The following is a 24,758-nucleotide window of genomic DNA, read 5'->3' as shown; positions in this document are numbered from 1 at the left end:
ATTGATGTTAATGGGAATCCGCTGCATACTGCACATGACAGAATTCATCCACTGAAAGAATGATCTTGTTCATTCATTCTTATGGCAGAATCCACATAAAATACTTTGCCGGCCATGCTGGCAGCCTCAGAATTTCTGGCTGGAATATTTGTTAATGTGAACATAGCCTCGATGTATTAGCAGCCTGATAGCACAAGCCTGCGTTGATATGCATTTTTCCTATGCCTTTTGCATGCACACCACGTTTTTGCAATACAGTTCCTGTATCAGGTTTTTGATGAAAACTGATTCCTCAAAACCTGACTAAACTGTATCAAAAAGTGTGTACAAATTTTAACCCATATACGGTTGAAAACCGTATACAGTTTGAAAAATGATGTCAGGTTGCATCCGTTTTTTAAGGAAAAAAAGTATACGTTTTTAACTTTTCACTCCATTTTGAATAAAGTTTCACTTGTTTGATTGAAATTCCAAGAAAAAAAAACTGTGCAAAGTCAAAAACCGTATGGTGAAAACCGTATGGAACCGTATGCACATACAGTTCTGTACGGTTCCCATTGACTCCCATGTTAAAAAAAACGTATGCCGTTTAATACAGTTTTTCACCCGGACCAAGAAACGTGGTAGACTACAGTTTTGGGTACGGGTAAAATACTGGACAAAACCGTATGAGATGCAAAACGGACTAAACTGGATGATGCGTTTGACATACAGTTTACAATGTTAAGTCAATGCATACAGTTTTCTATACAGTTCCATACGGTTTTTAACTTGAAACCGTATATGGGAAATTTATAACAAAAACGTGGTGTGCATGCACCCTAAGGAAGAAGAAAAAAACAACACAAACAAGAAACAATATTTTCCTAATAGCTTCTAGCTAACATCTGGAGAAAAAACACCATGCCTCATCCATGGTGTGTTTTTTTTTTTTTTTTTAGACCACCCTGAGGGTACATTTACACACAGTCTCTTTCCCCAAAACACTATAGTGATTGTTTTGGACAAAAAATGCTGCAGCCAGATGTTAGCTGGTAGTCAATAGGGAAATATGAAATGGTATAATTTAATGGAATTTATATTTGTGTTATTTTTTACCCTTTATTGGATTTTTTTTTGTTAAATTGCAACATTTTCTGGCTATGGTATTTCCCCCCATGTGTAATTGTGTGTGGATATTTTTTTCTGACATTTTCCCTTACATTTTCCTTTCATCCTTGAATCACAAGTTAAAAAAAATTCATATAACTTGTAAAGAGAAAAATGCAGCTGATAAAACGCCAAATAAAACACTATGTTGGGGAACAAATGCCATAATATGCCATAATAATTGTATAATGGAGGATGGGCATTTTTTGTGGTACTTTTTTAGTCCAGACACTGTGCAAAAGGTATGTGTGGAGGAAGCTCAAAGCTATAGTCTCTAGTGATATTGTTTAGAAATGTAAATGTAACAAGTCCTGCAAAGCAGTGAGACTTTATTGCTATCCATATGTCTAAATGAAAGTAAATAAAGCTTGGGGTATGGGAGATTATCTCTACAAGATTTTAGATAATTTTTTTTGTCTAGAAAAATGGAATTGATAAAGCACGAGGAGAAGTCACATATCCTTACATATTGTATTAAAAATGCACAAATAAAATTGTCTTATACTTTAGAAGTTTTGGAAACGGGTCAAAAAGCCTACAAGTGGAGTAATTGTTTCACGTATGCTGAATTGATAAATAAGACATGGATAACAATTAAACACATGTGGGGTTAAAAGTAGCCTTCCATTTACACCAATATGTTATACTTTAGATTGAAAACATTTTTAACTGGACAGGAAGGTTTTTGGTTGGCACGGAATGTTAATACAATTCAACAACTATATGAGGGAGGCGAACATAAAAGTATCACACAACTTAAGAAGCCGAGTGGGTTGGTAGACTCTCCCATCTTTTCGTATACACAACTAAAATGGGCTGATGCACATACTTTAGATCAGTCATTACTTGAGGTGGTACCCAACAGGGCTCTTGACCAAATCATTACTCGGCAAATAGGTAAAAAAAAAATCAATGGTAGATAGATATACCTATGGTATTATAAGGAAGGAGGCTGGTAAAGGGAGGAAAATTTGTAGTCAGAAGAAATGGGAGAAAGGCATTGGTGAAATTCCTGAAGAGAAATGGAATTACATAGTTAAAAATATCAAATTAGTTTCAGTAAATTCAAATCTGAGGATCACCCAATTTAACCTTTTGCATACATTTTACCTTTCCCCTATTCGTGTGAAAAAAATGGGATACAGGGATCAATCTAACTGTCCGAGATGCGCAATGAATCAGCTAATCTGAAGTAAATAATACGGGACTATTGTGTAATAGGGAGATTTTGGAGAGAAATCTGCTTTTATATATATATATATATATATATATATATATATATATATATATATATATATATACATACATACATTGCTCAAAAAAATAAAGGGAACACTTTAAAAACACAATGTAACTCCAAGGCAATCACACTTCTGTGAAATCATACTGTCCACTCAGGAAGCAACACTGATTGACAATCAATTTTACATGCTGCTGTGCAAATGGAACAGACAACAGGTGGAAATTATAGGCAATTAGCAAGACCCCCCCCCTAATAAAGGAGTAGTTCTGCAGGTGGTGACCACAGACCACTTCTCAGTTCCTGTGCTTCCTGGCTGATGTTTTGGTCACTTTTGAATGCTGGCGGTGCTTTTACTTAGTAGAAGCATGAGATGGAGTCTACAACACTTGTGTAGTGGCTCAGGTACAGCAGCTCATCCAGGATGGCACATCAATGCAGGCTGTGGCAAGAAGATTGCTGTGTCTGTCAGCGTAGTCTCCAGAGCATGGAGGCGCTACCAGGAGACAGGCCAGTACATTAGGAGATGTGGAGGAGGCCGTAGGAGGGCAACAACCCACCAGCAGGACTTCTACCTCCGCCTTTGTGCAAGGAGGAGCACTTCCAGAGCCCTGCAAAATTACGTTCAGCAGGCCACAAATGTACATGTGTCAGCTCAAACAGTCAGAAACAGACTCCATGAGGGTGGTATGAGGGCCCGACGTCCACAGGTGGGGGTTTTGCTTACAGCCCAACACAGTGCAGGGCGTTTGGCATTTGCCAGAGAACACCAAGATTGACTAATTCGCCACTGGCAGCTTGTGCTCTTCACAGATGAAAGCAGGAATCTGAACACGCCGTGGAGAATGTTCTGCTGCCGGCAAAATCCTCCAGCATGACCAGTTTGGCGGTGGGTCAGTAATGGTGTGGGGTGGCATTTCTTTGGGGGGCCGCACAGTCCTCCATGTGCTTGCCAGAGGTAGACTGCCTGCCATTAGGTACTGAGATGAGATCCTCAGACCCCTTGTGAGACCATATGCTGGTGCGGTTGGCCCTCGGCTCCTTCTAATGCAAGACAATGCTAGACCTCATGTGGCTGGAGTGTGTCAATAGTTCCTGCAAGATTAAGGCATTGATGCTATGGACAGGCCCGCCCATTCCCCAGCACAACTGGGACATCATGTCTCGCTCCACCCACCAACGCCACATTGCACCACAGACTGTCCAGGAGTTGGCAGATGCTTTAGTCCAGGTCTGGGAGGACATCCCTCAGGAGACCATCCCCCACCTCATCAGGAGCATGCCCAGGCATTGTAGGGAGATCATATGGGCACATGGAGGCCACACACACACACACTACTGAGCCTCATTTTGACTTGTTTTAAGGACATTACATCAAAGTTGGATCAGCCTGTAGTGTGGTTTACCACTTTGAGTGTGACTCCATATCCAGACCTCCATGGGTTCATAAATTTCATTTCCATTGATAATTTTTGTGTGATTTTGTTGTCAGCGCATTCAACTATGTAAAGGCGAAAGTATTTCATACGATTAGTTCATTCATTCAGATCTAGGATGTGTTATCTTAGTGTTCCCTTCATTTTTTTGAGCATTTATATATATATATATATATATATATATATATATATATATATATATACATACATATGTATATATTTAGATATAAAATATTGGTTTTCTACCTAGGGAGTTTGATCCTTTTGTCCAAATTTAACTAGGACAGTGTTTCCCAACCAGAGTGCCTCCAGCTGTTGCAAAACTACAACTCCCAGCATACCCAGACAGCCAAAGGCTGACCTAGGAGGTAATCTGGATAGAACAAATGATACTGTCCTACTTTACACGTTGCCGCAAAATCAGGTACATGTACATGGTGATTAGGGATTACTCACCGCATCACCACTTGCATGTACCTGATGGAAATAAACTGTCATAGCACCACCGGGCGCTGCAACAGTTTACTGAGCTCAGCTGTGCTGCACAGCCGAGTCTCCCTGAAGCCAGCCAGGGATCAATCGTAGCGGTCCCCAGACGGCGATCGCTGCTATTGGTCCGTCAGTACAGATTGACCAATAGCAGGGATCTGGCGGGGGTCTCCTCCTTCCCCCTCCTTCATCACTTTACACAGTGAAGAAGAAGAATGCCACCCGCCCACTGCACTCCGATCCTGAGTTAACCATGTAGACGCTGCAGTCACTCTATTAGGGTTACAGAGGGAGAGGAACTCTCTCTGTCACCGAACTGCGCTCTGCAAAGTGAAAGCAGAGCTCCGATGTTTGCCATGGCAACCAGAAGCCTATCAATGGCCTCTGTTGTGACGGCAACAGAAGCAGATCCGCCTCTACCTAAGGTAGAGACTGATCTGCTATTCTATGCCTGTCTGTGTAAAACTGACATACATAGGCCTAATTCAATGGAGTATATGTACTCCATTGAAATGTGTATAATAGTAAAAAAACAAATATGTGAAAAAAATAAAATAAAACATTTTGAAATATAAAATATAATAACATAAATTATATATATATATATATACACCCCAAAACAAACCCCAAAAATAGTCCACCCAAAAAGCCAACATGTCCCACAAAAAGATTCCTCACACCATCAGTGAAAAAATAAAAATAAATGTACTAAAATGTAATGAGTATATAAATTTGGTATCACCATAATCATATCAACCTGCAGAGTAAAGTTAACATGTCATTTATACCACATGATGAACGACCTAAAATTTTTTATAAAAAAACTGCTGCAGAATAGATTTTTTGATTTATACCACCTAGCCCAGAATGGTACCAATGATAGCATCAACTTGTCTCCCAAAAATATTTTTGCACGCAAAGGCCTCTACAACTTTATATGATGCCAACAAAAGGAGGTCCCAAAGTGCACACAGCACGCCTTCAGGTCTGAGTCCTGTGTGTGAGACACATAGCACACAAAGGCGTCAGGATTCAGGGAATAAATCTTGAGTTGCATTTCTCTGTCAACACCAACTGAGTTACAGAAAAAAATGTATTTATCTGCAAAAAAATTAAAATTTAAATTTTAAAATTCTGCCTCTACTTTGCTTTCATTTCTGTAAAACACCTAAGGGTTAATAAACTTCTTTAATGTAATTCTGACTACTTTTAAGGGGTGCAGTTTTTAAAACGGGGTGATTTATGGGGGTATCTAACATACAGGCCCTTTAATTACACTTCCAAACTGAACTGGTCCCTGAAAAATCTGATTTTGAAATGTTCCTGAAAAACTTATAAACCTTCAACATTCTAAAAAAGCTAAAGAATGTTTATTAAATGATGGAAACATAAAGTAGACATATTGTAGATGTGAATTAATCATTAGTTTGGTGCGGCATGACTATTTGTGGTACAAGCAGAAAATGTAAAATCTAGAAAAATGCAAATTTTTCATTTTTTTTTTCAAACTTTTGGAATTTTTTTTTACAAAAAAACTCTACATAAAACAATCAAAATTTACCACTAATGTAAAGTACAATATGTCAGGAAAAGACTATCTCAGAATCGCTTTCATAAGTAAAAGCATTCCAAAGTTATTACCAAATAAGTGGACACCTGTCAGATTTTGAAAATTTGCCTTGGTCATTAAGGTCACAACGGACTATGGAGTAAGGGGGTTAAAGTAGATTAACAGGAAAAAACAGAATTTGCTGTATGGTATAATTTGTCAAATAAGATCAGGAGTCATGAGTACTGGATGGTACAGAGGGCATTGAACAGTATGAAAGCAATAAGTAAACATAACAAAATATGAAAGGGGTGGAAAAGGTTTTTATACTGGTGTGTGTTTGTATGTTGGTTTGAATTTTTTCTCTCCCCTCTCTATAAGTTGGTCAGGGTGGGAATTAGGCTCCTTTCACACTGCGTTTCTCCCTGTCGAGAATGGCCGCCATAGTCTTTCTTTTTTTTTTTTTGTGACATTAACGGCCGTTTTCGTCATGGGGAGCAACAGGCAACAATGGGTCCCGGCGATTCCCAATTACTATTATGGAGGCCGCCGGGTGACGTTATTTTTTTAATGGAACTAGCAGGAGAAAAAGACGGCACATGCAGTAATTTTTCTCCCGCTACTTCCCCGGGCTCCCCGACAGCCGTGACACTGCCGTGTACTAACGGCAGTGTGAAAGAAGCCTTAGTGGGGTTTTTATTAATTCTGTGGCTTCTTTTTTTAAATGGAATTTGTCATTTATCACTTTGTAAAATGTAAAAAAAAGAAAAAGGAGAGGAAAGAATAAAAAAGTAATTTCCATCATTATCATGAGGGGGGTGTGTCCTCTTTAAGAATCAGTAGAGAAGGTAAAAAGAAACATCAGAGGCAGGGATCTGAGACTAAAATTACTGAACAGGGAGTCCTTTGGGATTTTTGTGTTAGATACCTGACAACCAAGGGGAATAAATTTATAGGCAAGATCTTATCCTTGTGTACTGATTGTGTGATGTCTGGTTCAGCCAGAACCTGCAGGGTTAAGTCTTTGGTTATCCAAACAATGCTTGGCTATCCGAGAGCCTGGCTTGCATGGTCCAAATATATATATCTACACCAACATAGTTGACCATAAAATGTACTCCAATATGGCAAAGATATGTTAAGAAATATCAATCTTTATTGTTACAAAAAATAATATAAAAACACACAAAAAAAAACATATACTGGTGAGGTACAACAGAAACACAGGTAGATGAGAGGCAAGAGGTGAGAACACAACAAGTAATTAAATATTTTTACAAATAAGCTGCGGAGTATACATGGTAACTGCAGGTAAGTGTAAGGTGCCACTGAAGTATTAAAGTGCACACTGATGGAACATCACCAGTGGAGCTGTGTAGATACACATATAAATAAAGTATAAAGTCTCAATGGGAGGGACAATGGCTACTCTTCTTAATACTGGCAGTTATAGCATAATAATATCAAAACCATCCACATACAAATCCGGACACCTGGACATGCACTCCACAGATTACCTCTCACCTGTACCTTGAACGCATTTTCGCAATGCTGCTTTAAAAAGGGGCGACTATGTTGGTGTAGAGGGTTACGTCTTTCTAGCTCTGAAGTTTCTTTTGTTTGTTTTGGTTCCTGGGTTACGCTCAGTTTGTGGGCTAGGTAAGCTAACTTTGTGGGCTAGGTCAGCTGACTTCGTTGGCTTTTCACCTGAGTAGCTCTCAATTTAAGCCTGCATTATGCCTTCAGACCTTGCCTGCGAAAGAGCTTACTCCAGTAGCTAGTGTTATTATATTTCTGATAATCTGGTATTTCTGACTTTCTGGCTTGCCATTCTGACTATTCTCCTATATTTTTGACTTGGCACCTTTTGACAACTCCTGGTAAAGACTCGGCTAGTGGACTTTGACCATTGTGTGAGTGTGTGTTTAGTTTATTTCCGTTAGTTTGTGTGATTCCATACAGTATCCCAACCTCTGTCTGTTTTGTAGTTTATTTTGTTGACCGTGACTTCCATCAGATATTTATGGAGGGACTGTCACTGTGGTTGTCGATCCACTATTTAGGAGGGATAGGCAAGTAGGCAGGGATAGAGGTATTGGGTGAGATCAGTTTTGCACTCCTTCCTTGCCCATATGTGACAGATTGTGTGTATTCTATCTTTTTTTTTCTCTTTTTTATTTTTTGTGTGTAATTTGTACGTTAATAGTGGGATTGTGCAAATGTCTATCTGAGTTTTGATGTACTAGTTTATGGCAGTGTTTCATGACATGTAGAACATGATCCAGTTTTCCATGTTTTTGAGTATTGTTTTTAAGCTGATTTTAATTGTGCCATTTCCCAAATGAGTAATGAGTAAAAAAAAAAATTAAAAATGCTAATGTGAATCCAGCCTTGAATAGAAAAAAATACCCCTTTAACTAAACCAATACAAATGTTTATTACATAAAAATAATATACGGTATTTACAATACTAACAAATGTACCTAATATAAGGCTGGGTTAACATACAGTATTTTTATCAGTACTGTTAGTCAAAACCAGGAGTGAAACCGATACAGAGAAAACTATAGTGGAAAGAATTGCACCTTTTTCAGTTTTTTTAACCTACTTGGTTTTAGCTAAAAAAAAAAACTAACAAGAATACTGAACAAAATGCTGGCCCTGATTTACTATTGCAAACCCGACATGTTTTGTCAGGTTGTGCGCCAGACTCTGTCACATTGTGCCAGAAATTCTGTCTGCACCAGAATTTGCACCAGAATTGAAAAAAAAAACCCGACTAACTCTCCATTTTACTGCGAAAACCCGAAAAAGGGGCTTGTTCCTCACATTTTCACAAAAACCCAACATATGTACTAAGGTTTCCACAGAAAATGTGGTGGATTTCAGGAAAACCCGACAGATCAGAGCATGTGTAAAAAAAGGTAAATGTAGGAAAAGTGGAAAATTTTGGAAACCTTAGTAAATACAGTGGAAAAAAATTGTAGGGAATTAAAACCCATAAAGAAACCTACACTCCACTCTTAGTAAGTCAGGGCCACTGTGTGTAAACCAAGCCTAAATGTGTTTCTGCTGTGGAAAGGGGTCTTATAATGATCTGAAAGTGACAAAAAATTTACTTTAACAAACATAAAATAAAATTAATCTGGAAGAATTCAAATATGTTTATGGATCATATAAGTGCTGATTCATTTTAAATACTTTTATTATTAACGTATTGAGTAAATCTGACTCTATGTATATAAAAAGAGAAGGCCTGACTCATTGACTCATCAATGCCCAGCCTAAACCCTTGTACCTAGAAAGCTGAATTTTTTTCACAGGTGTTGTTTTTAAGACATAGACAAGGAATGAGAAAGTATTTTTCAAAATTCAACCCTTAAGGGGGTAAAATAGGAGTTGAAAGTTTGTATGGAAGTCCTTCATTTTTGAAGCTAGAAGCATGAAACTTTGTTTTTAGGCTAAGAATTAGAGATAAAGAAACACGTCTTTTAACGTTTTCTAAAATCATACCATATCATACCCGTATGGTCTCGGCTGCTATCAGCAGCCAGGACCCGTGGCTAATGCTAGACATCACCATTCCTGCAGATGTCCGGCATTAACTCTTTAGACGCAGCGATTAAAGTTGAAAGAATTTGGGTTGTTTGGATGCCCGTAGACTTTACCCAGAGCAGCCTCATTACTATAGGATTGTAAAAAGTAGATCTATGTTACCCCAAATTTAACATGAGGGAAGCCGCGGGCAAAAACTAGTTGTTACATTTGCATGTAATCACAATGTTACAGCATTTTACATTTGGATTTATATGATACAAACATTGGACAACTCCTTATTAACTATTTGCCTTTTTTTTTTTTTTCCCAGAGGAGACAAAGCCCAAACCCAAGTAAGTTTTTTTTCCCTCTTTCTTTTATCTTTGCTCCAAAATCAAACCATATTTGTGATAAAAGTGCTTTAGGTCAGACAGTTATAATTCTGAAATGTGTTCCAGAAAATCAGTAATTCATAGTATCCATTTAACATCAAGAAAGGAACTACAATTTCTTACCAGGTCTTACTTCCATCTTCTATCTTTCCCCTTGGTAGCTTCTGTTTAGGTTAATCCTCATGATAATGATGAAAAATATAATGGCTTAACCTAAAAGTATACCAGATTGTTATAGTACCAAATTAGTTTAGTTTACGTTAAGAAAATCCTTTTTACTGCTTTTCGATTTTTACATATTTTTCATTTCAGTCAAAGCGCAGAGAAGCAAACACAACCAATGATGGCTTGAGGTTATTATAGACCCTGGTCTGTTTGGAAAGTGTGGGCTTTCTTCCACCCAGGATTTTAAAATTATGTATTATATTTCTGAATTTAATAACTTGCATGAAGGCATGCCAAAATTAGAGTTCCATACATATTACAGGGGTTATCAGCCTTGTAAAACTGATGGCTTACCCTCAAGATATGTCATCGGTATTTGTTGAACAGTGGTCCGACTCTCAGAAATCCCTCTGATGAGCTGTTTAAAGGAGCCATGGCATTTGTGCAAACACTGCAGCCTTATTAATGTTTACTTCTTCTTGCTGTACTTTTAGTAGTTCCAGTGCAAGATACTTGGCAGGAGGACAGAAAGGACTGTGCAGCTATGAATGGCTGAATCAGCACTGCATAAGGAATGCTGTTAAAGAAGTCTGACATTGTTGGGTTACCCTGACTTCGGACTAAAAAAAAAATATGGAGATGCACTGTCCCTTTTATGATCTTCATGCACGAGGAGCGCACATAGTTTAAATTTCCCCGGAGTTGATAGATCAGTGAGTTGGTGTCTACTGGCAGTATGGAAAATAGGGCTGGTGGGCTCTTGTAAGCAGGCTTGACTGGTTTCAGGGAGTCCTAGCCCTTTTTTTTTCCCCAATAGCAAGTAGAGAATGCTTCAATCTCTACACACTTGTTATATGAGGACAAAATATGAGGATGGCATATGGGGGATGGGGTATAAGGTCAGGATATTAGGTCAGGATATGAGGATGCAATATGAGGACAAATTATGGGGATGGAATATGAGGTCTAGATGTAAGGATGGGATATGAGGACAAAAGCTTTTCCTCCTCTACAAGGATTAAGTAGGAAAAAGCAGGCAACGCCGGGTATTCAGCTAGTAGTCAATAAACACAAAGGGGCAGATTTACTGAAGGCCAGCATTTTGCATGCTAGTCATAAGATGAAGATTACTTACTGCTAATTTATTAAGAATTTAACATCTCAATACATTTGTCACATCTGTGGCTGTCTATGCACCACAGATTGAAATCTACACCAGCTATCAGCTGGCATAGATTTTAGCTACTTGTTAAGTTAATTGCTTGCATAAATTAAAGTAATTTTGCAAAGCTGCACAAAGCCATGCCCCTTTTCTTCTAAGCCTTACCCACTTTCTGCAAAGTGTGGAGCATGATTTTAACCCCTTAAGGACGCAGCCCATTTGGGCCTTAAGGACGCAGACAATTTAATTTTAACGTTTTCGTTTTTTCCTCCTCGCCTTCAAAAAATCATAACTCTTTTATATTTTCATCCACAGACTCGTATGAGGGCTTGGTTTTTTGCGCGACCAGTTGTCCATTGTAATGCCATCACTCACTTTACCATAAAATGTATGGCGCAACCAAAAAAATACTATTTGTGTGGGGAAATAAAAAAAACAACCCAATTTTGCTAATTTTGGAAGGTTTTGTTTTCACGCTGTACAATTTATGGTAAAAATGACATGTGTTCTTTATTCTTTGGGTCAATTCGATTAAAATGATACCCATGATAACAAAAATCGCAAACTTCTTAACAAAATTAGTACGCTTAAAATCCCCCTATTTTGAAGACCTATAACTTTTTCATTTTTCTTTATAAGCGGTGGTATGAGGGCTCATTTTTTGCGCCGTGATCTGTACTTTTTATTGATACTATATTTGCTTATATAGAACTTTTAATCCATTTTTTATAAATTTTTATGGGAATAAAATGTTATAAAAAAGCATCTATTTTGGACTTTTTTTATTTTTACGTTCACGCCGTTCACCGTACGTATCATTAACATTTTATTTGAATAGTTCCGATATTTACGCATGCGGTGATGCCAAATATGTATATAACCCTTTTATTACAAAAAATTCTATTACAGAATAACGTACACATATGGGGATTTGTGTACGTTATTCTGTAAGAGAATTTTTTGTAATAAAAGGTTTATAATTTAGCTATTGTTATTCTTGATTTGGTAGTTTAGAGCTAGCTAATATTGATCTATATATCAGTGATTGCAAATATGTATATAAAATATATTTTTAACACTTTTTGGGGGGGAAATAGGGAAAATGGGACTATTTACGTTTTTATTGGGGGAGGGGGTTTTTCAGATTATTTTAACTTAATTTTTTTACTTTCTTTTATTTTTACTTTCTTTTATATTTTCACACTTTAATAGTCCCCATAGGGGACTATTTATAGCAGTCACTCAATTGCTAATACTGTTCAGTGCTATGTATAGGACACAACACTGATCAGCATTATCGGTCATCTTCTGCTCTGGTCTGCGGGAAGGCAGATCAGAGCAGAAGACGCCGGGAAGGCAGCGGAGCCAGGTGAGGGGACCTCCGTCTGCCGTGCTGGATGATAGGATCGCCGCGGCAGCGCTGCGGGCGATCCGATCATCCATTTTAGTGACCGCGATGCTGCAGATGCCGTGATCTGTATTTATCACGGCATCTGAGGGGTTAATAGCGGACATCCGCGGGGTCGCGGGTGTCCGCCATTACGGGCGGGTCCCTGGCTGCGATCAGCAGCCGGGACCTGCCGCGCATGATCCGGGCATCGCTTCGATGCTCGCGGTTATGCTTAGTACCACCTCACCAGGACGTACATTTACGTCCTTCGTCGTTAAGGGGTTAAACCCATCAAAAAGATAAGATTTGTGCAAAATTGCTTTTGTACGCCAGTTTTACAAATCATAGTTAGTATACTTTTCAAGGAGACGCACTGAACTGAAGTTGTTGCATTTTGCCTGGGAATAAGGCTTAAAAGCAACTTAGATAGCAAAGTATGTGAGCGAAGTGTGTGCATTGGAAGGGGAATAGTGGGATGGAGGTGCAGAAGACAGAGGTAGGTGGATTTGTGACATGTAGATGGCATGGTAGAGGGATAAGAGCCAGAGAGGCTAGCCCTGATGTGGCACACCCCAACAAGTTTTCCCCATTGGCAGATGAAGGGAAGATGTCAGTGCAGAGATGGGATGGCCAGAGTGGTATCTGCTTCAGTAAGGAGGGAATCAGGAGTGCAGGGCAGACAGGTGCTGGTAGTGAGGGCCTCAATTATAAGGGAGACAGACAAGGCGATCTATCGCAGAGATCGGGATTGTGTAATAGGGTGTTGTCTTACTGGCGCACAAGTTCGGCACATCGCGGATCGGATGGACATATTACTGGGAGGGGCTGGCAAAGATCCGGCAGTCATAGTGCACAGTGTCCTTAGAAAGGATTTCAGGGACTTAGCCAGCAAGCTTAGTGCAAGGATCTCCAAGATAATATTCTCTGAAATATTACCTGTACCACGTGACACACCAGATAGGTAGTGTCACGATTCGGCTTACAGGTAGTGGATCCTCTGTGTCAGCGAGGGATTGGCGTGGACCGTGCTGGTGGACCGGTTCTAAGAGGCTACTGGTGTTCACCAGAGCCCGCCGCAAAGCGGGATGGTCTTGCTGCGGCAGTAGCAACCAGGTCGTATCCACTAGCAACGGCTCAACCTCGCTGACTGCTGAGAAGGCGTGGGACAGAAGGACTAGGCAGAGGCAAGGTCAGACGTAGCAGAAGGTCGAGGCAGGCGGCAAGGTTCGTAGTCAAGATGGATACTAGGAGTTCAGGTAACACAGGCTTTGGACAACACTAAACGCTTTCACTGGCACAAGGCAACAAGATCCGGCAAGGGAGTGCAGGGGAAGTGATCAGATATAGCCAGGGAGCAGGTGGAAGCCAATTAAGCTAATTGGGCCAGGCACCAATCATTGGTGCACTGGCCCTTTAAGTCTCAGAGAGCTGGCGCGCGCCCTAGAGAGCGGAGCCGCGCGCGCCAGCACATGACAGGAGGGGCCCGGGACGGGTAAGTGACTTGGGATGCGATTCGCGAGCGGGCGCGTCCCGCTGTGCGAATCGCATCCCCGACGGCCATGTCAGTGCAGCGCTCCCGGTCAGCGGGACTGACCGGGGCGCTGCAGGGAGAGAGACGCCGTATTTGGCATCAGACGCCCCTTAGGTCTCCCCCTTTTTTTGTCCGACAACTGCTTTACCTGGGACGAGGACACCGGGAGTGAATGGAGGGTTTCCTCATGGGCAGGCAGTACAGCAGGAGTGGGAATGGGGAGGGAGGGCAGAGGGTGAAGCTTGGCACGGGGCAGGGTGACACAAGGACGGGGGCCATGAGGAGGCACTGAGGCTTGCCTGACGGGACTGGGAGGGGGGGAGAGGCATCTCTTGTGGCAAGCAGAGTCCCAGTTCTTGATCTCCCCGGTGGTCCAGTCAAGGGTGGGAGAATGAAGCCGGAGCCATGGCAGACCGAGGAGGACCTCAGAGGTACAGTTGGGAAGGACGAAGAACTCAATCCTTTCGTGGTGGGGTCCAATGCACATTAAGAGGGGTTTTGTGCGGTAACGCACGGTGCAATCCAATCTGACTCCGTTGACCGCGGAAATGTAGAGCGGCTTGACGAGACGGGTCACCGGGATGCAGAATTTATTCACCAAAGACTCCAAAATAAAATTCCCAGAGGCACCAGAGTCCAAGCAGGCCACGGCTGAGAGAGAGGAGTTGGCTGAAGGAGAAATCCGCACGGGCACTGTGAGACGTGGAGAAGCAGACTTTGAACCAAGAGACGCCACACCCACGTGAGCTGGGTGCGTGCGTGCGTTTCCCAGACGTGGAGGACGAATAGGGCAATCCACCAAGAAATGCTCGGTACTGGCACAGTACAGACAAAGATTTTCTTCCCAACGGCGATTCCTCTCTTCCTGGGTCAGGCGAGACCGATCCACTTGCATGGCCTCCTCGGCGGGAGGCCCAGGCGTAGACTGCAAAGGATGCTGTGGGAGAGGTGCCCAGAGATCTAAGTCTTTTTCCTGGCGGAGCTCCTGATGTCTCTCAGAAAAACGCATGTCAATGCGGGTGGCCAAATGGATAAGTTCTTGCAGGTTGGCAGGAATCTCTCGTGCGGCCAGCACATCCTTGATGCTACTGGATAGGCCTTTTTTAAAGGTCGCGCAGAGAGCCTCATTATTCCATGATAATTCGGAAGCAAGAGTACGAAATTGGATGGCGTACTCGCCCACTGAAGAATTACCCTGGACCAGGTTCAGCAGGGCAGTCTCGGCAGAAGAAGCTCGGGCTGGTTCCTCGAAGACACTCCGGACTTCAGCGAAGAAGGACTGGACTGTGGCTGTGGCAGGATCATTGCGGTCCCAGAGCGGTGTGGCCCAAGACAAGGCCTTTCCTGAAAGAAGGCTCACTACGAATGCCACCTTAGACCGTTCTGTAGGAAACAAGTCCGACAACATCTCCATATGCAGGGAACAGTGAGACAAAAATCCACGGCAGAGTCTAGAGTCCCCATCAAATTTGTCCGGCAGGGACAAGCGGAGGCTAGGAGCGGCCACTCGCTGCAGAGGAGGTGCAGGAGCTGGCGGAGGAGATGGTTGCTGCTGTAGCAGAGGCAGAAGTTGCTGTAACGTGGCGGTCAACTGCGACAGCTGCTGTCCTTGTTGGGCAATTTGCTGCGATTGCTGAGCGACCACCGTGGTAAGGTCAGCGAGACTTGGCAGCGGCACCTCAGCGGGATCCATGGCCGGATCTACTGTCACGATTCGGCTTACAGGTAGTGGATCCTCTGTGTCAGCGAGGGATTGGCGTGGACCGTGCTGGTGGACCGGTTCTAAGAGGCTACTGGTGTTCACCAGAGCCCGCCGCAAAGCGGGATGGTCTTGCTGCGGCAGTAGCAACCAGGTCGTATGCACTAGCAATGGCTCAACCTCGCTGACTGCTGAGAAGGCGTGGGACAGAAGGACTAGGCAGAGGCAAGGTCAGACGTAGCAGAAGGTCGGGGCAGGCGGCAAGGTTCGTAGTCAAGATGGATAGCAGGAGTTCAGGTAACACAGGCTTTGGACAACACTAAACGCTTTCACTGGCACAAGTCAACAAGATCCGTCAAGGGAGTGCAGGGGAAGTGATCAGATATAGCCAGGGAGCAGGTGGAAGCCAATTAAGCTAATTGGGCCAGGCACCAATCATTGGTGCACTGGCCCTTTAAGTCTCAGAGAGCTGGCGCGCGCGCGCGCCCTAGAGAGCGGAGCCGCGCGCGCCAGCACATGACAGGAGGGGCCCGGGACGGGTAAGTGACTTGGGATGCGATTCGCGAGCGGGCGCGTCCCGCTGTGCGAATCGCATCCCCGACGGCCATGTCAGTGCAGCGCTCCCGGTCAGCGGGACTGACCGGGGCGCTGCAGGGAGAGAGACGCCGTGAGCGCTCCGGGGAGGAGCGGGGACCCGGAGCGCTAGGCGTAACAGGTAGCAGGAGATTAGGGAGCTAGAAATTTAGAAACTGGTGTAAGAAGCAGGGGTTTGGGTACATGGAGAACTGGGCCGACTTCGCTGTCAGATACAGGGTCTACAAAAGATTGTAAAGATTGTTTGAACTAGGAACTGAGAGGGAGGGAAACTACAATATAGAAGGGAAAGACAGTGTAGAAAGAAAGCTGGGGATAGGTAATAAAACAAGGGGTGGAGCGTTGGGATGTGTTACATAGTTACATAGTTCTTAAGGTTGAAAAAAGACCAGAGTCCTTCAAGTTCAACCTATAACCTTATTTTGTCCCTCATGTGTTGATCCAGAAGAAGGCAAAAATCTCTTGTGAGACTGATGCCAATTGCCCCATACTAGGGAAAAAAATTCTTTCCTGACTCCAAATGTAGAATTAATCCCTGGGTCAACTTTCTGTCCCTATAAATTTACAAAGTTACATATTTGCATAGTTAGTATGGTTAAAAAAAGACATACCGGCCAATAATGGGTCATTTGTATACGTTGATGATATCCCCCCAATAAACGTCTCTCCTCAAGACTAAACAAATGTAATTCTTCTAATCTTTCCTTATAGCTAAAATGTTCTATGCCCTTTATTAGTTTGGTTGTGCATATCTGCACCCCTTCCAGCTCCACAATGTCCCTTTTATGAACTGTGCCCAAAACTGAACAGCATATTCCAGGTGAAGCCGGGCCAATGCTTTATAAAGGGATATTATTATGTCCCTGTCTCTCCATGCCTCTTTTGATACATGACAATATCCTGCTTGACATTGCATGATATTCTTTAGTTTATGATCTACAAGTACACCCAGCTCCTTCTCTACCAGTAACAATGCATGCAGAATTTTAAAACCCAGATGTATAACTTTACATTTATCCACATTGAACCTCATCTGCCAAGTGGATGCCCAGACACTTAGTCTATCCAAGTTATCTTGTAACTTATGCACATCCTCAAAAGCTTGGTGTCCCCGGCAAAGTCACAAACAGAGCTGTTAATGCCATCCTCTTTATCATTAATAAATAAACAATAGCGGGCCCAGTACTGAACCTTGGAGTACACCACTAATAACCGGGGACCAATCAGGGTGCGACTCATTGACAACCACTATCTGGGTACGATCTAAAGCCCCTTAAGAACTCAGCCCATTTTCACCTTAAAAACGCAAAACAATCTTCGTTTTTGCTCTTTCGTTTTTTCCTCCTCAACTTCTAAAAATCATAACCCGTTCAATTTTGCCCTTTTTTGGTAAAAAGGACACATTAACTTTATTCTGTAGGATACCCAATTTATGTAGGTTTTATTTATTTTACTACTTTAAAAAAATGTAACTACATGTACATAAATTAGTGTTTAAAATTGTAATTTTCTGGCCCCTATAACTTTTTTATTGTTCTGTGTATGGGGCTATATGAGGGCTGATTTTTTGCGCCGTGGTCTATGGTTTTTATTGGTGCCATTTTTGTTTTGATGGGACTTTTTGTTTGCTTTTTATTAATATTTTTATGGTATATGAAGTGACAATAAAAATTCACAATTTTGGAATTTGGTATTTTTGTGCGGTTTAGCTAACCTTTATATTTTAATAGTTCTGACATTTATTCTTATTTTTTTTACCACTTTTTCTTTCTTTTTTTTTAGCCCCCTTAGGAGGCTATACCATGCAATCTTTTGATTGCATACATTATTCAGTGCTATGCAATAGCATAGCATTGATCAGTGTTACCGGCACTCTGCTGCTCTAGCTTGCTGCGCAGGCATGGAGCAGTAGATCGCCGATCGGACAACGAGGAGGCAGGTGAGGACCCTCCCGTCGTCCAGTAAGCTGATTGGGGCATCTCAATACTGTCGCGATAGTCCCGATCAGCTACGCTGTGCTGCTGGGATAGTTTTAATTTCAGTTTAGACGCCGCAATCAACTATGATCATGGCATCTAAAGGGTTAATGCCGGGCATCGGCCCGATCGGCGGTGCCCGGCATTAGCCGTGGGTCCTGGCTGCCAGTAGCAACCTGGACCCACGGGTATAAACCGGTTCTCTGCTCGTGAGAACGGTTTAAACCCAGTTAGCGGGACTCAGGATGTACAGGTACGCCTAGAGTCCTTAACCCCTTAAGGACCAAGCGTTTTTCAGTTTATGCACTTTCGTTTTTTTCCTCCTTACATTTTAAAAATCATAACCCTTTAAATTTTGCACCAAAAAATAACCACCAATTCTACTTTGTAATGACATCAGTCATATTACCCAAAAATTTACGGCGAAGACACATTAATACATTTTTCGGTAAAAATTACATAGTAACATAGTTCATAAGGTTTAAAAAAGACCATCAAGTTCAACCTACTGTATTTTCCGCCGTAAAAGTCGGTGCATCTTATACGGCGAATACCCCCCTATCGCGGCGGTCCCTGCGGCCATCAACGGCCATCAACGGTGATGCCCTGTATTAACCCTTCAGACGCAGCTATCAAAGCTAACCGCCGCTGAAGGGAAAGTGACACTAACCCGGCTGTTCAGTTGGGCTGTTCGGGACCGCCGCAATTTCACCGTGGCGATCCCGAACAGCCCGACTGAATAGCCGGGTTAGTGCTTACCTGCCTCCTCGGTGTCTTCTCCGTTCAGGGATCCCCTGTATGGCCGGCGCTCTCCTTCCTCGTCATCACGTCGTCGCGCATGTGCGTCGGCGTGCGTAACGACGTGATGGCGGCGACGGAGAGCGAGGATACCCAGCCGGCAGCAGAGACGTTCCGGAGCGACTGGGACACAGCGACAGCGATGGAGCGACATCCAGGGCAGCGGTGACGAGTCCGGAGCAGCGGGGACACGTGAGTATTACCTCCTATGCAGTGGTCTTCAATCTGCAGACCTCCAGATGTTGGCCGTTGGCTGTCTGGGCATGCTGGGAGTTGTAGTTTTGCAACATCTGGAGGTCCGCAGGTTGAAGACCACTATTGGGTTCAAAATCTTTACATGGACGAAAATTAATATGTTTAAAATTGTCATCTTTTGACCCCTATAACTTTTTTTTTCCACGAACAGGGCGGTGTGAGGGCTCATTTTTTGCACCGTGATATGCAGTTTTTGTCAGTACCATTTTTGTTTTGATCTGACTTTTTGATCACTTTATTTTTTATGCTATAAAAAGTGACCAAAAATACACTAATTTGGACTTTTTAATTTTTTTTGCGCGTACGATATATTGACGATATATTTATGGTTCGGACATTTACACACGTGGCGATACCACAGGGGGTGATTCTGATTTTTATAAGGGAAGGGGTTAAATCACATTTATTAACTTTTTTTTTTTTATGCAGTGTTATAGCCCCTCTAGGGGCTCTAACATTGCGTACACTGATTGCAGGCACTGTTCAATGCATTGCCATAGGAATGCATTGATCAGTGTTTTCTGCGCTTCATTGCTCAAGCCTGGATTTCAGACAGCCAGGAAGAAGGTAAGGCACCTCCCACTGTCCTCTCAGCTGTTAGGGACACCGTGATTTCACCACGGTGGTCCCGAACAGCTCCGCCGAGCTAGCCGGTATGGATTTCTCCTGTTTTAGATGCCGCAATCAACTAAAGGATTAATACCGGACATCAGCCCAATTGGCGAAGTCCGTTATTAGCCGCGGGTCCTGTTTGCTGATAGCAAACGGAACCCCGCAGATACGAAGCGTGTTCTGCTTCTGAGCGCGCTTCACAGATCAGGAGCCTGTGGTATGATCCACAGGGAATTTTCTTTTGTATTTCCTTTCTGTCTGACCACAGTGCTCTCTGTTGACACCTCTGTCCGGAACTGTCTAGAGCAGGATAGGTTTGCTTTGGGGATTTGCTTGTACTCTGGACAGTTTTTAAAATGGACAGAGGTGTCAGCAGAGAGCACTGTGGTCAGACAGAAAGGAAATTCAAAAAGAAAAGGACTTCCTGTGGAGCATACCACAGCTGATAAATACTGGAAGGATTAAGAATTTGAAATAGAAGCAATTTACAAATATGTTTAACTTTATGGCACCAGTTGATAAAAAAAAAAAGTTTTCCATTGGAGTACCACTTTAAGCCAGTTTTCAGTCCAGTTACAAACTAAAATTTCCTAACCTAAAGACCTTAACTTACCTGTCAGACGTCTATGAGGGACAGTGTAAAATGCTTTACCAAAATCCAGAAACGCTATATCCACAGCCATTCCTCTGTCAAGGCTTCTACTCACCTCTTCATAAAAGCAAATTAGATTGGTTTGACAACTTCTATCCTTAGTAAACCCATGCTGGCTATCACTTATAATACAATTATCCCCTATGTATTCCTGTATGTAATCCCGTAGAAGTCCTTCAAACAATTTACCCACAATGCACGTTAGACTTAACGGTCTATAATTGCCTGGCGAAGACCTAGTGCCCTTTTTGAAGATTGGAACTACATTTGCCTTGCGCCAGTCCCTCGGCACAATACCAGACACCAGAGAATCTCTAAATATTATGAACAAGGGTACAGATATTACCGAACTTAATTCTCTTAGAGTCCAGCCATGTCTCAGTGACCCCAAATATATCAATGTGTTCCTCCAGTATCAAGGCCTTAAGCTCCCCGATTATACTTGGTAGACTTCTGGCATTTGTAAACATACACTTTACATTTCCATCTAGTTTTACACATTCAATCTCATTAACCTCTTAAGGACCCCGCATCACATTGCGGCGGGCCCGGCGTCATAGTGAAGCCTGGACCTGCCTCTAGTGCCGCGCGCTATTAACCCTTTAGCCGCGCGCTCAAAGCTGAGCCGCGCGGCTAAAAACGAAAGTGAAAGTTGCCGGTTAGCTCAGGGAGCTGTTCGGGATCGCCGCGGTATAATCGCGGCATCCCGAACAGCTGTAGCACAGGAGGAGGTCTTCTTACCTTCTCCTGCGCTGTCCAATCCAGGCTTGAGCATTCAATCGCCGAAAACACTGATTGATCCATTCCTATGGAGATGGATCAATCAGTGTAAAAGATCAGTAAATGCAATGTTATAGCCCCCCCTATAGGAGCTATAATATTGCATAAGAAAAGTGTAAAAAAAATCATTAACCCTTTCAATTATCCCTTCCCCTAATAAAAGTTAGAATCACCCGGCATTTCCAAGAATAAAAAAAAACATTATGTAAATAATAATAAAAATAAACATATGTGGTATCGCCGCGTGCGGAAATGTCCGAATTATAAAAATATACTGCTTTTTAAACCGCTCGTTCAATGGTGTACGCGCAAAAAAATTCCAAAGTCCATAAAAGCACATTTTTGATCACTTTTTATACCACAAAAAAGTGAATAAAAAGTGATCAAAAAGTCTGATCAGAACAAAAATGGTACCGCTAACAACTTCAGATGACGGCGCAAAAAATGAGTCCTCAAAGCGCCCTGAACACAGAAAAATAAAAAAGTTATAGGGGTCAAAAGATGACCATTTTAAACATATAAATTTTCCTGCATGTATTCCTGATTTTTTTCTGAAGTGATACAAAATCAAACCTATACAAGTAGGGTATCATTTTAACCATATGGACCTACAGAATAAAGATAAGGTATCATGTTTGCCGAAAAATGTACTGCGTGAAAACGGAAGCCCCCAAAACTTACAAAATAGTGTTTTTTCATCAATTTAGTCGCACATTGATTTTTTTTCCCGTTTCACCGTCGATTTTTGGGTAAAATGACTGATGTCATTACAAAGTAGAATAAGTGACGCAAAAAATAAGCCATCATATAGAATTGTAGGTGAAAATTTTTAAGTTATGATTTTTTATAGTTAAGGAGGAAAAATTGAAGATGAAAAAACTGAAAAAGCCCGGGTCCTTAAGGGGTTAATGAGATTTTTAAGTTACTAGGGCTAATAGGATTGTTTGAGTTATTGGGGCCACACTTGTTTTCACCGCTGGTTTGTAACACATTGATCTCCTTATCCACTGCTCTTAACCTCCCCCCCACAGGTCTCCTCTCCACCCACCATTATGCCCTGACCCCTCACTAACCTATCTGCCCCTCTGTCTGCTTGATTTGCTTTATTGTCCTCTCCCCACTTACCTAGTTTAAATACTCTGCCACCCCTTCCAGGATTCCCTCCTGCAGCACAGCAGACCCCCTTCCATTCAGGTACAAATTATCCATAGAATAAGGTTTGTACCCTAATGAAAAGTCAGCCCAGTGCTCTAAAATCCCAAATCCTTTCCCCTTACACTAAGACTTAAAGGGGTACTCCGGTGGCCAACATGTTTTGGGGTTTCATACATACACCTTTTGGAGAGTTTCCTTCTTCTCTCTGTAGTCTTGTATACTCTTTGGTTGGTTTTTTTATCCTTTGTCTCCACAAGTCTGTCCTTGTATTGTGGCGTGTTTTTCTGCTTTGCATGCAGTCACAAAACTACTGTTCCCAGCATGCCTTGCGTTTGTTGTGTTAGAGTCGTGCCCACTTCATTGGTCGTTCCCGCTCAGCCTTCTTTGTGTATGCCCAGGTTCTGCCTAAGTTTTGACTTTGAACCACCCATGGTCTGCCTCCAGGGCTAATGTGTGCTGTTCTGAGGTCGGCTTGTTATTATTTCTCGGGTGTGATCAATCAGAAGTGTCCGTGACGCTTGACCTTGCTGCCAGTTTGTCAGCATTTGTTTACTTATGTTTGACCAATCAGCACTGTGGTTCACATCCATGGACAACAACACAATGTACATAAAAAGTTAAACAAGAAGGCACTTCACTGTGCATGTACCATAATCAGACACAGACACACACACATACTCACCCAAACACACACCAATCAAAAAAGGCAACGCTACTACATGAAGTCAGACTCGCAGCAACCAGCCTGATTGGAAGCCACTGCAGCACCACCAAAACAGTTGCCTGGAACAACACATGCACACGCGAAAGCAGACTATTGTTGCAGGCTGCGAGGAGGCAGCACGGAGATGAGGAACCACCAAACCAATGCACAAAGACCAGCAATTGTCCACACTGAATATTTATTAGATGGGAGGGGAAAAGGGCGAGCATCACATTTTCAGTATTAAAAAAATAAGGACCGTAGACCAGACTTATTGTCCACAACATTGAACAGACATGGCCTCGAGTGTGGACGACTGTAACAACCAGCCATAAAAACTACTGAACTTCCTGCACTGCAAACAGGTCAGTAAAAACCACACATGCTGCGAACATATGTGACACATGCCAATCACAAAAGGGCTCAACTTGCAACAAGCACGCTACATAACCAAATAAAGGTGTACTGGAGTACCCTTTTAAGCCATGTATTTAACTCCCTAAGCTCCCGCAGTATTTCCTGCGATGCGCATGGAACAGGCAGTATTCCAGAGAATACAACCTTAGAGGACCTTCCCTTCAGCTTGGCACCTAGTTCTTTATAAATGTTTTTTAGGGACCTTCACCTACCTTGTATTCTGTCGTTGGTTACCACGTGGACCCGACAGCTTGGTCATTCCCAGCCACCCAAGGAATTTGTCCTCCTATTTCAGCAGATGCTGAACCCTGGCAGGGAGACAGCAAACCATTCAGTTGAAGTGGTCTCGGCGACAAATTATTCTATCCGTCTTCCTGATTATAGAATCCCCTACAACCACTAGCGGTCTTGGCCAACCTGCAATACCATCCCCCGCACTACTAATTGAACTGTTCCCTTGGCTGTTAGGGAGACCAGTATCCACTAGGGTTGCCATCTCTGATACTGAGGCCTTCGCATCATCACCCAACTTGGTAATTTTGCTTGGGAGATCAGAAGCAAAAGTGGCCTTCCTTTTCCTTGCCTCCTTTCCAGTCCCTTTTATTACATTAACCCAGCTCCCTACTTTGACCTCCTGGCTTATTTCTCCATGTCTACCCCATTATTCCTCTATGTCTACCCCACTAACTGCTTACTCTGTAAGCAGTGTGCTCTTTTCAGTGTTGCCCTCAGTGTTGCATTTTGCTCCTCTAGATCTCTAATGCGAGTTTTTAGGTGGGCAACATGCTCACATCTGCCATAGTGGTATTCACCCTGAACTGCTGCTCCAGAGGTGCATACATGTGGCACATTGTGCACTGAAGAAAACCTCCAATCCTTCTATCTATTATCCTTCATGCCAATCAGCAGTAATTCATCATAAAGCAAAAGTAATACTTACAGTGACTGTTTTTAAAACTTCACACTTTTATCCACAAGCCACAGATTTCTCCACTAGCTCAAACAAGTGGTTTTACCTTGAGTCTGATGTAGCAGTAACGTAATCTACACAAACCCAATGTTATTTTAGACTAAATG

The 24,758-nt window shown here is 42.5% G+C and overlaps 1 protein-coding gene and 1 long non-coding RNA gene across 8 annotated transcripts in view; one reads left to right on the top strand and one right to left on the bottom strand.

Annotated features, from left to right (window-relative positions):
- Window positions 1–24,758, top strand: part of LOC130356311 (troponin T, cardiac muscle isoforms-like) — a 190,942-nt gene that overhangs the window by 110,683 nt on the left and 55,501 nt on the right. For all 7 annotated transcript variants that reach the window (XM_056557625.1, XM_056557624.1, XM_056557623.1 and 4 more), the window contains one exon: window positions 9,732–9,753. In XM_056557625.1, coding sequence (XP_056413600.1) covers window positions 9,732–9,753 — 22 coding nt within the window. The remainder of the gene's footprint in view (window positions 1–9,731; window positions 9,754–24,758) is intronic.
- The window catches only part of LOC130356312 (uncharacterized), a 57,413-nt gene that overhangs the window by 9,567 nt on the left and 23,088 nt on the right, over window positions 1–24,758 (bottom strand). The window contains exon 2 of the long non-coding RNA XR_008888847.1: window positions 9,916–10,005. This is a non-coding gene — a long non-coding RNA (uncharacterized LOC130356312). The remainder of the gene's footprint in view (window positions 1–9,915; window positions 10,006–24,758) is intronic.

This window comes from Hyla sarda, chromosome 2 (assembly GCF_029499605.1).
Source record: "Hyla sarda isolate aHylSar1 chromosome 2, aHylSar1.hap1, whole genome shotgun sequence".
NCBI lineage: Eukaryota > Metazoa > Chordata > Amphibia > Anura > Hylidae > Hyla > Hyla sarda.
The sequence above is the reverse complement of the archived record's forward strand: the minus strand, read 5'-3'. Positions and strand labels throughout refer to the sequence as shown.